General features: G+C 39.8%; 1 protein-coding gene across 8 annotated transcripts in view; it reads left to right on the top strand.

The window, feature by feature from the left end:
- The window catches only part of C19H3orf20 (chromosome 19 C3orf20 homolog), a 77720-nt gene that overhangs the window by 15913 nt on the left and 44775 nt on the right, over positions 1-17032 (top strand). For 4 of the 8 annotated variants that reach the window (XM_072785008.1, XM_072785007.1, XM_072785010.1 and 1 more), the window contains exons 5-8: positions 527-646; positions 1411-1419; positions 9941-10076; positions 11106-11393. In XM_072785008.1, coding sequence (XP_072641109.1) covers positions 527-646; positions 1411-1419; positions 9941-10076; positions 11106-11393 — 553 coding nt within the window. The remainder of the gene's footprint in view (positions 1-526; positions 647-1410; positions 1420-9940; positions 10077-11105; positions 11394-17032) is intronic. The other 4 variants (XM_072785011.1, XM_072785013.1, XM_072785014.1 and 1 more) reach the window with 2 other exon arrangements.

Here is a 17032-nt window from a genome sequence, read left to right on the forward strand (position 1 = left end):
AAGAGTCAGATGCTTAAGTGGCTGAGCTACCCAGGAGCCCCACAGGTACTAAATTGGTGGTCAAATATCAAATGATTCTACATATGACAGTGTGATTCTGCAAGGGATTGATCTGTTGAAGAAGCATCTGATTTCTGTGCCTTGGATAAGGGAATAGTTGGCCCAATGTTTATTCTTTCCACCTAGTTTTGCACATATATCTGCATTTGCCCTCACAGTAATACCATGGCCTTTTGTGCTTGTTGCTTCCTGTTACCTGCACTGGGGAGCAGGGAGTCATTTCTCTTTTAAGGGATATTGTAGTGGCGTGGGGGACGGGGTACTGTAGAAAGAAATCTTAATGATTTCCCTTAATTACTTTGAGCCTGCTCATGCATTAAAAAGTATTTTTCTTCCAAGATCTGGTTGTTTTGTAACAACCAGGGCACTTTAGAATATCTAAATAAATATCTACTCTACCACACTACTAGAATAAAAAGTCCATATTATATTTTTGGTTAAAAAAAAAATCTGTGTTCCTTTCCAGATTCCTCTATGAACACTCCAGCCATAGGAGTGAACTCACCTTACCAGCTTGTCTATGAGTCCTCTACTGGCTGTCTAAGCTTTTCCCTCTCAACTGGAAGAGATGTTAAGAAGAAAACAGGTAATAGAGGATCCCATCAAGACCTCTTAACCCATCTTTGGGGGTGGAGTTGGAGAGGGGGATAGAGGATTCCCAAGGTAGGTTGATGAGATGGTTTGACTTAGTTTTCTGATTGGAAGGATTTATGGCTCTCCCAGCTATTGGTAGAAGCTACTGACATATATGTACCACACAATTTGACACCTCTTAACCCAGTCACTCCATAATGCAGGCTCATAATTTGTTTATGTGCCCTCCCTTCGTGGGGATGTGATTCGCATTATATCATGTAAACATGTCCCTGGTTCACCTGGAACAACATCCCTATCAAACCCATATCTTGCACCCCTCAGAAACCCAAACTCATCTGCATTACTCAGAGAGAGATCTGTGTTGCTCCTACTCACACCAAGTGGGGCAACTAGTATCTGCAGAGGGGTATTTGGATACCAGACCTAACAGAATGTCCCAGTTGGGCCAGTTCATGCAGGAAGGAGAGAATAGAGGGCCCTGCTATTTCCACTGAGGAAGACACACAACAGAAAGAAAGAGGTGGTAGACGAGGCCAAACAGTATAGCAGCAATCGTGCAGCCAAAAGCTCAGAGGAGAAAGAAGTTGCTGCTGGAGAGAGCAGGGCAAGGTCTTATGGAACTTCTGATTACCTGCACCCGTGATGGCAGTTGGCAGAATGGGGTAGATGAGGGAGGGCTATATTTGCAAAGAGGTGGTGGGAGGATCAACATAAAGGAGGAATGCTCAAAGACTGTCTAATTGACTTCCACAGACACTGGAGGTAAGGCTGGAAGTTGAGACGTTTGGATTTTATTTCTGACCCTGCCCCTGGCTGGCCGTGTGATTTGCTTTCCTCCAAGCCTCATTCTCCATATCAAGCTGACCCTATATCCTTTCAGTCAGTGAACAAATGTTCAGTGAGCATTTGCTGGTTGTCATTCACTGTCCTAAATCCTGGGGTTACACATGTGGACTCTAAGACAAAGAATACCTTCCCTAATGGAGCTGATGTCTTCATCTCCCTTGCTTGGAGTAGACTCAGCTGCCCCGTGTCATTTCCACAGTTCCTTTACCTCTGTTGATATGCTTTCTCTCAGTAACCCACAGCATTGTTTCTAGCATCCCACTTTATGTGCTCCTGGTTTTATTATATCCATTCCCAAACTGGCCATAATTAAACACAATCCCTTTGAGAGAAAACAAAGTATCTTCAAGATACACAGTGATTTCATGATTTTCCCTCCTAATGACCCTGAGGATGATGCCTTCTGTTGGTCTCTTTGTCTGTCTGGCTGTTTTTTCACTCTGCTACCCCACCGAGATGTGATTTGTCATGATGTTGCATTGTTCTCACTAGATGTGTGTTCATGGTGCTGCATTTTTTATAGGTTCTTGAGATATTTGGAAATTAGTCTCACACATGCATGCTAGAATGGATGATTAACTTTCTCTAATAGTTTATATGTAACTATGTGACCCATCTTGCACAGGAATGTCCCAATTTATTTTTATTTTCCTGACATAACAATTAATGATGCTCACTTTCACTCTAAAAACTTTTCCAGTTTGGACATATTGTAGAGTTATTATGGTTATAGTCCACTTGGATATTAGGCTCTGCTATCTGTTCATACACATCTGCTATCATACCTTACCAACTGCCCCCTTTGCAGTTCTAGGGCCAGGCAGACTTGGAGCAGACAGGCTTCAGGAGTTGAGCCTACTCCCTGAGGGAACAACAGCTATTTATGGAAAGTAGGCCAACATTATAGAAGGAGAACTGAGAGAAATCTGTTAACAATGGTTCCTGGTTAGTGCAAGAGGCTGTCACTCTCAAGGACCCAAGGCACCTAGGGCCAAGCCAGACATGAATGGTCAGACTGGAAGATTTTCCAGGAGGTCAGCCAGCTGCTAGCTGGGACTCAGAGCCAAGTCTCTGGTCTTTGGTGGCAGGAGAAGCAGTGTAAGGGACCAGGAGCCACTCATAGTGGCAGATACCAGAGATGGTATCCAAGCACCAGCCAGAAACCCCAAGACTTGCTGACAGTGAGGAAGACTTTATTCTGAAGTGTTCAGGGCTCAGTTGGGGCCTAAGTAGTGGGTTTGGCTTAGAACCAATTTTCATGCATGAAGTTGAGCCTGCATATATTAAGGGAGAGCATGTGGCTTCAGTTGGGTGGGTAGCAGAGGCTTAGAAACATGTGATCCTGAATAGATGCCTCTGGAATTTCAGTCATGGAGGGCCACCTCCACAATTTCATGTCACCATTTCTTATTCCAACTAACACCTGCCACAGGGGGATAACTATGAAAATAAGTGCAATTAGCACAAAACATTGCCACCCACAGATTTTACCAGGTAGAAGAAAGAATAAGCAAAGTTGAAGATACAACAATTGAAATATTGAATCTGAAGAACAGAAAGAAAAAAAATATATTTTTAAATGAATGGAGTCTAAGGGACCTGTGGGACACCATCAAGGAGAACAACATGCACATTGTGGGAGGCTCAGAAGGAGAAAGAAAGGGACAGTGAGAATATTTGAAGAAATGTTGGCTGAACTTCCCAAACTTGGTGAAAGATGTGAGTATAAACATCGGAGAAGTTTGACAGACACCAAGTAACATGACCTCAAAGAGATCCACACCAAGATACAGTATAACCACTTTCTAAAGACAATGACAGAGAACCTGGAAAACAGCAAGAGAAAAGTAAATCATCACATCCAAGGAATTTTCAATAAGATTGTCAGCAGATTTCCCATCAGAAACTTTGGAGGCCACAAGACACTGGGCCTGTATATTCTGAGTGTTTAAAGGGAAAATAAAAACCCTGTCAGGGCAGCCAGGGTGGCTCAGCGGTTTAGCGCCACCCTCAGTCCAGGGCCCGGTCCTGGAGACCCAGGATTGAGTCCCACATCAGGCTCCCTGTATGGAGCCTGCTTCTCCCTCTATGTGTCTCTGCCTCTCTCTCTCTCTCTCTCTGTCTATCTCTATCTCTATCTCTATCTCTATCTATCTCTATCTCTGTCTTTAGCTATCTCTATCTCTATCTCTGTATCTCTCATGAATAAAGAAATAAAATCTTAAAAAAAAAAAACAAAACCCTGTCAGCTAAGAATCCTTTTTTTCAGCAAAACTGTCCTTCAAAAGTGAGGGAGATATTAAAAATTCCCCAGATTGACAAAACCCAAGGGAGTTCATGACCACTAGACATACCCTTCAAGAAATGCTCAAGGGAGTTCTGCAAGGTGAAATGAAAGGACACTAGACAGTACCTTGAAGCTGTATGGAGAAATAAAGATCTCAATAAAAGTAAAGACATGAGCAATTATAAAAGCTAAGATTATTGTAACTGGTTTGTAACTGCACTTTTTGTTTCTTACAAGATTTAAAAGACTAATACATTTAAAGAAAAAATAATTAGTGTAAAATCTAGTATTACTGTAACTTTGGTTGGTAACTACAAATCTTGTTTTCTATGTAATTTAAAAGACTAATACATTTAAAAGATTGTTATTTTATGTTTTGGTGCCCATAACATATAAAGATATAATCTTATGATGACTGAAAGGGTTTGGGATGAAGCTGTAAAGGAGGAGAGTTTTTGTGTATTACTGAACTTGAGCTGGTAAAAATTCAAATTAGAGTGTTAGAACCTTAGGATGTTAAATGTAATTCCCATTGTAACCACAAAGAAAATACCTATAGAATATACAAAAAAGCAAATGAGAAAGGAATTTAAACCTTTCATGACAATCAATATAAAGAAAACAGTATTGCAGGATATGAGGGGCAAAAGTCATATGACATATAGTAAGCAAAAAGTACAATGTAGAAGTCCCTCATTGGTAATTATTTTAAATGCAAATAGACTAAATTCTCCAATCAAAAGATAGAGATCAGCAGAATGGATAAGAACACGTGATCTAAAGATATGCTATCTATAAGAGATTCACTTGAGATCCAGAGACACCCATTGAAGGTGAAAGGATGGAAAAAGAAATTCTATGCAAAGAGAGCAGGGGTTACAATACAAGTATCAAACAAAATAGGCTTTAAATTTTAAAAAAGCTACAGGAGACAAAGGACACTGTGTATTAATAAAAGTTTCAATATGAGAAGATAGTGTAAATATTTAATGCACCTAATGACAGACCATAAAAATATCTGAAGCATAAAATATATAGTTCTCTGAAGCAAAAACTGACAGAATAAAGACAAGAGAGTTCTACAGTAATAGTCGGAAATTTCAGTACCCTTTTAATAATGGAAAAACAACCAGGCAGAAGAAAAGTAGGGAAATAGAGGAATTAAATAACACAATTAACCAATTAGAACACAAACAACAAGAGCAATGCACATTCTTCTCAAGTGCCATTGGACATTTTTCAGGATAGGTTATATGTTAGGCCATAGATTATCTCAATTAATTTAAAAAGATAGATATCATACAACGTATCTTTTCTGACCACAATGAGTTGAAGCTAGAAGGCAATAACAGAAGGAAAACTAGAAAAAAACAAGTTGTGGAAAGTAAATAACATATTCTTTAAAGATTTTATCTATTTTTAGAGAGAGTGCAGGGGGAAGGACAGAGGGAGAGGGAGAGAGAATTTCAAGCAGACTCTATGCTGAATACAGAGCCTGACACAGCACATAGTCTCACAACCCCAAGATCATGACCTGAGCCAAAATCAAGAGTCAGGTGTTTAATTAACTGAGCCACCCGGGTGCCCTGTAAATAACACATTCTTAAGCAACCAATAGATTAACAAAGAAATCACAAGAGAAATTAGAAAATACTTAGAGATGAATGAAAAAATGAGAGCATCATATATGATGCTACAAACCTACAGGATGCAACAGAAGTAGTACTAGGAGGAATTTACAGTCACAAATACTTAATTAAAAGATAAGAAAGATGGGCAGCCTGGGTGGCTCTGGTCTAGTGCCACCTTCAGCACAGGGCGTGATCCTGGAGACCTGGGATTTAGTCCCATGTCAGGCTCCCTGCATGGAGCATGCTTCTCATTCTGCCTGTGTCTCTGCCATTCTCCCCCCGCCACCCCCGCCCCCGTGTGTCTCTCATTAATAAATAAATAAAATCTTAAAAAAAAAGATAAGAAAGACATCAAACTTAAAAACCTAAATTTACAATTTAAAGAACTAGGAAAAGAATCTAAAACCAAAGCTAGAAAAGGAAAAAATAAAGATTAGAATAGAGAGAAATAAGAGAATTTAAAAAATAGAGAAAATCAATGAAATCAAAAGTTGATTCTTTGAAAAGAACACAATGGACAAAACTTTAGCTAGATAAACTAAGAAAAAAAGAAGACTCATAACTAAAATGAATTGAAAGTGGGTACTCTATCACTGATTCTATAAAAATAAAAAGGATTATGAGAGAGTACAATGAACAATTATACACCAAAGAATTGGATAACTTGCATGAAATGGACAGATTCCTAGAAACACAAAATCAACCAAGACTAAATCAAGAAGAAGTGGAAAATTTTGGTAGACCTATGAATACTAAGGAGATTAAATCAGTAATAAAAACTCTTCCAACAAAGAGGTGCCTGGGTGACTCAGTCAGTTGAGCATCTGACTCTTGGTTTCAGCATGGGTCATGATCTCAGGGTTCCGTGGTTGAGCCCTGCATCGATTCCCCACCTGGCAGGAGTCTGCTTGTCTCGCTCTCTGTCCCTCCTGGCACTCACACACACACATGCACACTCTCTCTCAAATAAATAAGTAAATCTTAAAAAAAAATTTCTCAACTATAAAAAGCCCTAGATTTGATGGCTTCAGTGGTGAATTTTACCAAACATTTAAAGAACTAATTACAATCATTCTCAAGCTTTCCCCAAAAAAGAAGAGAGAACACTTCCCATCTCATTCTGTGAGGCCAGCTTTACTCTGATATCAGAACCAGACAAAGACATTACAATAAAAGAAAACTGCAGACAATATTCTTTATGAACACTGATGCAAAAATCTTCAACAAAATATTAGCGACACAACTCAGCAGCGCATTAGGGATTTAACACCATGACACCAAGCAGGTTCTTGGAATGCAAGGGTGGTTCAACACACAAAACTCAATCACAGAATGAAGGGGGAAAAAAAACATACAATCATCTCAAGTGACGCAGAAAAAGTATTTGGCAATCAACACTCTTTCATGATAAAAAAAAAAAAAACACTCTGCGACTAGGAATAGAAGTAAACTACCTTCACATGGTCATATATGAAAAACATAAAGCGAACATCATAATAGTGAAAGACTGAAAGCTTTTCTTCTAAGATCAGGAATAAGGCAAAGATGCCCACTTACACCCCTTCTATTCAACATAGAACCGGAAGTTCTAGCCATAGCAAGATTGACAAGAAAAGGAATAAAAGACATTCAGATTAGAAAGGAAGAATTAAAATTATCTGTTTGCAGATAATATGATCTTATATACAGAAAGCCATAAATATTGCACCCAATAGAATAAATGAATTTATCAAAGTAGCAGGATACAACAATACATGGATCAGTTCATTTTCATATACAAACAGCACTCTGGAAAGGAAATTACAAAAACATTCCATTTACAATAGCAGAAAAAAAGAGCAAAATACTCTAGGAATTAACCAAGGAAATGAAAGACTTGTACAATGAAAGCTACAAATCATTACTGAAAGTAATTAAAGAAAAAAACAAACAAATGGAAGTATATCCTATGTTTATGAGTTGGAAGAGTTAAAATTGTTAAAATGTTAATGCTATCCAGAAGGATTTACAGATTCAAAGCAGTCCCTATCAAAATCCTAATGATATTTTTTTGCAGAAATAGGAAAACTCCTCTTAAAATTCATGTGGAGTCTCAGTGCCCCCAAAGAACTAAAACAATCTTGAAAAAGAACAAAATTGCAGGACTCACATTTCCTTATTTCATAACTTACTACAAAGATACAGCAACCAAAACAGTGTGTTACTGGCATATAAAGATAGACATATAGACCAACAGATTAGAATAGAGACCCCAAGAATAATCTTTATATATATGGTCAAATGACTTTATTTTTTATTGGTGTTCAATTTGCCAACATACAGAATAACACCCAGTGCTCATCCCCTCAAGTGCCCCCCTCAGTGCCCGTCACCCATTCACCCCCACCCCCCGCCCTCCTCCCCTTCCACTACCCCTAGTTTGTTTCCAGAGTTAGGAGTCTCTATGTTCTGTCTCCCTTTCTGATATTTCCCACACATTTCTTCTCCCTTCCCTTATATTCCCTTTCACTATTATTTATATTGGTCAAATGACTTTTGACAAGAATGCTAACACCATTCAATGGGACATTCAGTCTTTTCAATGACTAGCATAGGAAAACTGGATTTCCACATGCAAATGAATGAAATTGGATCCTTATCTAATAATACATATAAAAATTAACTCAAATGGGTCAAGGAACTAAATACAAGACCTACAACAATAAAATTCTTAGAAGAAAACATGGGCATAGGCTTCATGACACTGGATTTGGCAATGATTTCTTGGATATGGTACAGCAACAAAAAAAATGAACAAATTGGACTTTGTGAAAATTTTTAAATTTTGTACATCAACAGATACTATCCATAGAGTAAAAAGGCAGAATTAGAGGAAGTATTTGCAAATAATATCTCTATAATTATAATTCAAACCAAATAGAGAACTTCTAAAAACAACAGCAAAGAGAAACAACCTGACTCAAAAATGGGCACAGGATTTGAATGGACTTTTTTCTAAGGGAGATATACAGACGGTAAACAAGCATGTGAAAAAATGTTCATCATCACTCATTAGGGAAATGCAAATCAAAAACTACAATGAGATATTCCCTCATCCCCAGTAGGATGTCTGCTATATAAAAACAACAACAACAAACAAAACACCAGAAAACAAGAGTTGGAGAGAATATAGAGATACTGGAATGCTTATACACTGCTGGTGGGAATGCAAAATGGTGTGGCTGGAATGGAAAACTGTGGCTTTTCCTCAAAAAAGTAAAAATGGAATTACCATATAATCCAGTAATTCCACTTCTGGGTATATACTCAAAAGAATTGAAAGCAGGATCTCAGTGAGATACGTGCACACCCATGTTCGTAGCAGCATTACTCACAATAGCTGAAACATGGAAGCAACCCAAGTGTCTGTCAGTGGATAAATGGGTAAAGAAAATGTGGCCTATCCACACAGTGGAATATTGCTCAGCCTTAAAAAGGAAGGAAGTTTTGACACATGATATAATGCAGAGGAACATTGAAGACATTATGCTAAGTGAAATAAGCCAGGCACAAAAAGACAGATACTATATGACTCTACTTATATGAGATACTTAGAGTAGTTGGACTCATAAAGACAGAAAGTAGAGTGGTAGTTGCCAGAGGCTGAGGGAGTGGAATGGGAGTTATTGTTTAATGAGTAAGAGTTTTAATTTTACAAGATGAAAAAGGGTTTATAGAGATAGATGGTGGTGACAGTTGCACAAAAGTATGAATGTATTTAATACCACAGAACTGTCTGTAGTAAAAATGGTTAGGATGATAAATTTTTGTGATGTGTAGTTTACCGCAATGTATAAGAAAACATTTCAATCCAAATCTCAGTCAAAATACATCAGAGAAGTGTTATAGCTGATTGAGTTGGAACTGAGACTTTTTTTTTTTTTGGTGGGGGATGAGTGGGCAGAGGGAAAGAAGCAGGCTCCCCACTGACCCAGAGCCCAACACGGGGCTCCATGCGGGGCTTGATCTCACAACGCTGAGATCATGACCTCAGCCAAAATCAAGAGTTGGATGCTCAACTGATTGCACCACCTAAGCACCCTGGGAGAGAGCATTAAGCAGACTCTACACACAGCACGGAGCTTGATGTGGGGCTCGATCTCACTACCCTGAGATCACGACCAGAGCTGAAATCAAGAGTTGAATGCTTAACCAACTGAGCCACTCAGGTGCCCCAGAGACTTTCTGTTCTTTAATCAGAAGTGCCAGAAGGGAACCACTTCAGCATCCATGGCAGTCACGTGCACAGGTTCCTGAGTTCATCACTCTGCACATGTCTGTTCCTAATGCATGTTTAATTGACTTGCAGAGCGAGAGCCAGGGATTCCTGTCCCTAGGAAGCATGAATGATGCCCCCAATTATTTTGACCCTCAGGAGATGCTGCTCTCCTGCTCTCCCTGCTGCCTCACCCCCATGTGAACATGACATCTTAAGAAATTCTCTAACCTCCCCCCCTAAGCTCTTCCTCTCCAACCACAGGTAAATCAAAAATCTTAGAAGACATAACCATAGCACCCTTACAACGAGGAGCTGGAATCTCTGCCTCTAACAGTATGGAGTGCAACGACCCCTGCCCTGAGGCCCGGGAGAAGCTGCAGGAGATGTGTCGCCATATGTGAGCGCCTCAGTGGCTGGGGGTGGATGTGAGAGTTGGGTATGGCCACCAGCCACCTGTGTGCATGAAGGGGGGAATTCACAGAAGTGTCTGAGCGGTGCCAGGAAGTGCCAGCTACACAGTGCCCCCAACAACAGTGACAGGGGTGATGGCCGTCCCTCACACACACTCCCATCCCCAATCTCTCCCCACTCAGTCCTTTTCAGTCCTCACTACAACCTGATGAGGAAGACGGGGTATGCCCATTTTGCGGATGAGGAAACTGAGGCAGCCCGAGCAGACGGGTAAGCCATTACCAGAGGTCCCATAGTTTTGTGGACCTGACCCAAGGGCGTTGATCTTTGCCTCCTCACCCTGTACAGGGCTCCTTACACTTTTTAGGCTTTGTGCCCTGAAAGTTTATTTCTTAACATAATTTGTCGGATGTTTTCCTGTAACAGCAGCAAAAGTCCTTTCGGGACAAACAAAAAACACTAACATGGGTGATGATAGCTAATGATTCTGGGTCTCACAAGTTCTAGTAAGATAGTCTATATTTCTCCAAAGGCTCAGACCATGGGCCATTAAGGATTTAAAACCTAGCCCCATCTAAGGGATATGTCTTGTTCTCCCATGGGCCATTACTGCAGCTACAGAACGTGGGAGGAAGGAAGCCACCCAGCTTGCCCCTTACTGTAATATTCTGGAAGGAAGTTCTTTCCTTGTAACCTCAGGAGTGGGGATTGAGCAGAGCCTCCACCTCCCCCTACTGGGTCCCCCTTCTGTACTCAGTCCCACCGCATGGGTCCTCACCCCACTGCTAAAGGTGGAAGTCAGGCAAGGACTGGTTTCAGAGGGGCAACAGGACCTTCCCAGTTCTTCCTAAAATTCTTGCCTTTAATGACAAGGGAAAATGGGGATGGGCACAGGTACTTTGAGGACAGGAAATTGGAATGAGAGTCTTGGGAACTGGACAGGGGCTGTAGAGAAAGTGTCCCTGGTGAGTAGGAGCCAAGTGGCTAGAAGATATGTTGGTCTCCTTCCCTGCAGAGAAGCTGAAAGGGCCTCGTGGAAAGGGAGGAATTTCTCCTACCCCATGATCTTTCGCAACTACAGGGCAAAGGTGCCCTCTCATCTAATGTCAGCCCCGAAAGGGGACGCTCAGACCCTGAGCTCCTACCACTCTCACCTTCCGGGTGCTCAGACATCCACTCCCACCCCTCACCAGCCTCCTGTCTACCACCATCCTCACTTCAGCCGACATTCTCAGGACTGGAAGGTATCCAAGAAAGTCATCAAGTTGCATTACACCTTCTATGATGGGTCCTCCTTTGTGTAGTATCCTTTTATTTGATGCTGCCCCTTTTCCCCAGCAACTCAGCCCCAGAAAAGTCCCAGGCTTGAATATACCTGGGTATTTAGTTTGGCTTTTCAACTGACCAGAGAAGCCTGGTGACAGGTTCTCCAGGATATTAAGCATTTTTCAGGTCAGAGAAGGCTCCCTTTAGGGAATGTCTGGGTGGGAAGCAATGCATCAGGAAGTTGCCTTGGACCCCTGTGTTCTTTGCAGGGGTCCTGTCACCTACTCCCCAATAGGCAGTGGGGCTGGACAAGATGCCCAGTCCATTTGATGGCAAGGCTCTGAGACCAGAGAAGGCAAAGCACTTATTCCAGATTCTGCAGTCTGAGCCAGATGAGACATCAAAGAGAGGAGCCACTAAGCCAGACATCCCTTCATTAGGAATGGATGGTGTCACTCACTTCAGGGTCACAAAAGGAATTTGGTGGCAGAGCCAGGCCTGGGTTCAGGGCCACTTCACCTCTATTTAGAGCCCTCCTTCTGGCACAATTGTCATGCCTTCCAGAATTGTTTCCTGCAGCAGAGAGCAGGAGATGGGGATGGAAAGGGGCCTTGTTTAATAATAAAACCAGTGGGTACTCAGTGTCCCGTGCTTTAAGAGGAGAGGGAGCTCTCTGAACTATCCCACAGGCTGCCCAGCCAGGCCTGCCCAGCAATAGCCCCCCTCACTTCATTTGGCCTCCTCTCTAACTGAACTGGGAATTCAGAATTTAAGCATCCTGTCAAAGGAGTCCTATTGTTTCTCTGACTGTAAATGAATCCATTCATCACACTCCGCTCAGCCCTGCTCCCTTCCAGGAGAGCTGCTGCTTGCTGTGGGTCATGGGCCCTCCCTTCCCCCTTTCCTGAAATGAAGAAATGATTCTTCATTTCCTTGAGTAAGATCATCTCCCTGAGCTTGGGAAGCTGTGTCTGTGAATTCTGTTACCAGCACGACCAGAGGGGGTGGGCTAGAGCACAGCCTTCATTCTTTCCCCTGTCCCAGAATCCTGAGGTCCTCCTGGGTGGGACCACCCCAAACTCACAGGCACTGCTCCTGGCATGCTTGACTCATCAAGACATTTTCTGGGCTCAGCAGTTAATTCTAGTCTCATGGAGATTGCTGCGCAAAGCTCTCAGGTAGAAATGGTCCATCTGCCCCTGAGGTGCCAGATAGCTCCCAGCCCTGATTGGTTTCCTTTGTCCGCAGTAGACCCCAGAACCATCCCCAGTATTCATTTCATTTGGGTTTTATTTCTTTCGTTGTCAGCATCTCCTGGATGTCTTCCCTCAACTGCTGATTCTCCCATCAAACTTCCCTCGAGGCCTTTTTCCCTGTGCACAAATAAACTCACATTAAAAATAAACCTTAGCACTGTTCCCTTAGGAATTGGTGGAGCACTCAGAAATACTCTGTGAGGTACACATTTTTTTTTAATACGGAAAAATGTACATCACATAAAATTTCTCATTTTAACCATTTTAAAGTGTATTTCAATGGCAGTAAGTACATTCACAGTGCTGTGCAGCCATCTCCACAATCTAGTTCCAGGGATTTTTCAACACCCTGAAAGGAAATCCCATGTCTGTAAGCAGATGCTCCCCATTTCCTCTCCCCTACAGTCCCTGGCAACCACTAACATGCTGTTTGCCTCTGCATTTGCCTGCCCCAGATAGTTCATATAAATGGGATCATGCAGTATGTGGCCTTTTGTATCTTACTTCTTTGACTCACCATAATGCTTTCAAAGCTCAACCATGTAATATACATCAGTACCTCCTGTTTTTACTGGAGTGAAACTCACATAATATAAAATAAATCTTTTTAATATATATAATTTAGTGGCAGTGCTATTTAGTGTCATGCTACCATCACTTCTATCAAGTTCCACAAACTTTTCATCACCCCAAAAGAAAACCCTATGCCCATTCAGCAGTCACTTTCTCTTTTCCCCTAGCCCAGCCTTGGCAACCACCAATCTGTTTTTCATCTTTTTTGATTTGCCTATTCTGGACATCTCATATAAATGGAACCCTGTAATATGTGGCCTTTTGTGTTTGGCTTTTTTCACATTGGATGTTTTCAAGGGTCATAACATGTTTAGCACATCTCAGAATTTCCTTTGTGTGGCTGAATAATAATTTATTATATGGATATTCCAGTTTTTTTCCTAATCCATTCATTTGCTTATGGACATTAGGTTTTCTCCACTATTTGGCAATTGTGAACAATACTGCTATGACCATTCTTATAGAAGTTTTTGTTTGCATACCTGTTTTCAATTCTTTGGGGTCTATGCCAAAAGTGGAATTACCAGGTCATATGGTAATTCTATGTTTAACTTATAGAAGGACTTTCAAAATGTTTTCTGCAGTGGCTATACCATTTTATAGTCCCACCTATATAATATGTGAGACTTCTAAGTTCTCCACATTCTTGAACTACACTTGATATTTTCCAGTTTTTAAATTCTAGCCATTCTAGGACTATAAAGTAATATCTCATTGTGGCTTTGAATGGCATTTTCCTAATAACTAATGATTTCAAGCATCTTCGTGTGCCTTCTTAGTATATCTTCTTTATAGAAATGTGTCTTTGCCCATTTTTTGATTGTCCATTACTTATTGAGTTGCCAGAGTTGTTTGTATATTATAGATACTAGATCCTTATCAGATATATGATTTGCAAATTTTTTTCCTATCCTGCAGGTGGGGTGTTTTTTCATTCTCTTGATAGTATCCTTTGATATATGGAAGTTTTAAATTTTTATGAAGTCTAATTTTTCTTTTTTTTTCCTTGTAATTTGGGTTTCATACCTAAGAAACTATCTTGTACCTATATTGCCTTCTAAGAGTTTTATAGTTATAGCTCTTATATTTAGGTCTTTGATCCATTTTCAGTTGATTTTTGCATATGGTGTGAGATCAGGATCCAACTGCATTATTTCTCATGTGATACCCAGTTGTTCCACCTCTATTTCTTGAGACTATTCTTTCACCATTGAATGGTCTTGGCACCCTTGTTAAAGTTAACCATTGATATATGAGTTTATTTTTGGACTTGTAATTCTATTCCATTGAATTGTATGTCTTTTGTTATGCCAGTGCCACAGTGTTTTGATTTTTGTAGTAAAGTGTTGAAATTGGAAAGTTTGACTCTTTCAACTTTGTTCTTTTCTCAAGATTACTTGGTTATTTGGGGTCCCATGCAAATCTGTATGATTTTTAAAATAAAATATTCTGTTTTTGCAAAAAAAAGACTGATGAAATTTTGATATGGACTGCACTGAATATATAGATCACTGTGGGGCATTTTGCCATAAACAAGATTAAGTCTTCCAATCCATGAATACCAGCAACAAATGACCTGAAGTGCTGTATGAGCAGCAACAACAATTTTTTAAAAAGCAATAAACAAAAGGAAATGATGTCATCTAATAGCATCAAAAAGCATCAAATAGCATCAAAAGAATAGCATCAACCAGAATAGCATCAAAAAGAATAAAATACTTTGGGATAAATTTTACCAAGGAGGTGTCAGACTTGTACACTAAAACCTACAAAATATTGTTGAGATAAATTAAAGAAGACTGAGATAAATGGAAAGACATCCCATGTTCATGAGGTACAACTGATTTCTGGGTGTCAATCTTGTATCCTGCAATTTCCCTCTGCATGTTTCTAGGAATTTGTTTTTTCAACTAGACTATCTCACTTGTAGGTATACAATTGTTCATATACTTCTCTTATGATATTTTTAAAAATTTCTGTAAAATCAGTAGTAATGTCTCCATTTTTTTATTTTAGGAATTTGAATTTTCCTTTATTTCTGAGTCAGTCTGAGTTTTCTCAATTTTGTCGATCTTTTCAAAGAACTAACTTTTGGGTTTGGTGCTTTCTATTGTTTTTCTGTTCTCCATTCTATTTTTCTCTCTTCTGATCTTTATTATTTCCTCCCTTCTGCTAGCTTTAACTTTAATTTGCTCTTCTTTTTCTAGTTCCTAAGGTGGAAATTATGGTTATGGATTTGAGATCTTTCTTCTCTTTTAATGCGGATACTTTTTTTTTTTTTAAACTTTTTTTTTTTTTCAATATTTTTTATTTATTTATGGTAGTCACAGAGAGAGAGGCAGAGACATAGGCAGAGGGAGAAGCAGGCTCCATGCACCAGGAGCCTGACGTGGGATTCAATCCCGGGTCTCCAGGATCGCGCCCTGGGCCAAAGGCAGGCTAAACCACTGCGCCACCCAGGGATCCCTAATGTGGATACTTATAACTATAAATTTCTTCCTGTGATGGTTTCACTTTATCCCATAGGTTGTTGTTGTTGTTGTTGTTATTGTTGTTGGCATATTACTCCTTGGTTAGAAATTGTAAGTGAGAAATTATTTTAACACCTGAAGATAAAACTACAACAGAAGATTCCATAGGTTCTAGATTTTGAGACATTCTGGGAAGTTTTCTCTAAAGTATATCCTTTCCATAGAATGGCAACATCATTCTCCTTTAAAAAGTTACTGGACACTTAGCTAATAAAAGAGCTGGACAGTTAAAAAAATAAAATAAAATAAAAAGTTACTGGACAAAAAAATAAAATAAAAAATAAAAATAAAAAATAAAAAGTTATTGGACAGACATCATTTCCACCATCACCTATATAAACAATTTGTGTATAATTCATAAATTTTAACTGTTGTAACTGAATCTACAAATTCTACCAAAACTACAGTTTTGCAGATTCTCTGGATATCTATTGCAAGAGTGAGCGTGATAATTTTTCAGTGAGATGATCATTGCTATCAAAAGCTGCTGGATTTGTAAACACTTTATCAAACACATCATGAAAACTGGTAGCTTCTAAAACCTAATCTATGAAGACTGAATTTGAATCTGAAATAATGATGCAGTCAAATTTATCTTTGTTCTTTCTTTTTTTTTTTTTAAGATTTTATTTATTCATGAGAGACAGAGAGGGAGAGAGGCTCAGAGACACAGGCAGAGGGAGAAGCAGGCTCCATGCAGGATCACGCCCTGGGCTGAAGGCAGTGCCAAACCGCTGAGCCACCCGGGCTGCCCTATCCTTGGTTCTTTCTTATAAAGTTCAAAAGTTCCACCAACCCTAGAGTGAAATGTATTGATGTCATTGCTCTATTAGTTTCATCTTCTCTTACATCTCCCTTTCCCATATTCTTAAAGATTCTGCCCATAAATTCTGCCCCAAATCCTTTTTTATAAGAATTTTGTAGCAGCTTTTTCTCTGGAGTGCACTGTACAATCCAGGTGTCACTGTTGTCATGTATGATTGTATTTTCAAAGTCAAAAATAAACAAAATTTTCATGGTTCCAAAAGCAAACTTGAGTTACCAGTATATTGTGTTCCTGTGGGGATGATTCTTTGAGCACTCAGAATTAAACTGACTTAGTATTTCCAAGTCAATTAGTTATACTTCAGAAGAGAGCTTATGTTAAACAGTCATGACAATCTTCAGTTTTAAACACCAGCTAGTTTGTAACCAACATTATTCCTACTCTATATACAGGGAACAAAGTTTTCCAGTTTGGAGCAAAGAAATGGAGACTTTCTAACTCCAGCATTATTATGGTGGAACACCTGATAGAAAACCAGCTGGGTCCACCT

Source organism: Canis lupus, chromosome 19 (genome assembly GCF_048164855.1).
Source record: "Canis lupus baileyi chromosome 19, mCanLup2.hap1, whole genome shotgun sequence".
NCBI lineage: Eukaryota > Metazoa > Chordata > Mammalia > Carnivora > Canidae > Canis > Canis lupus.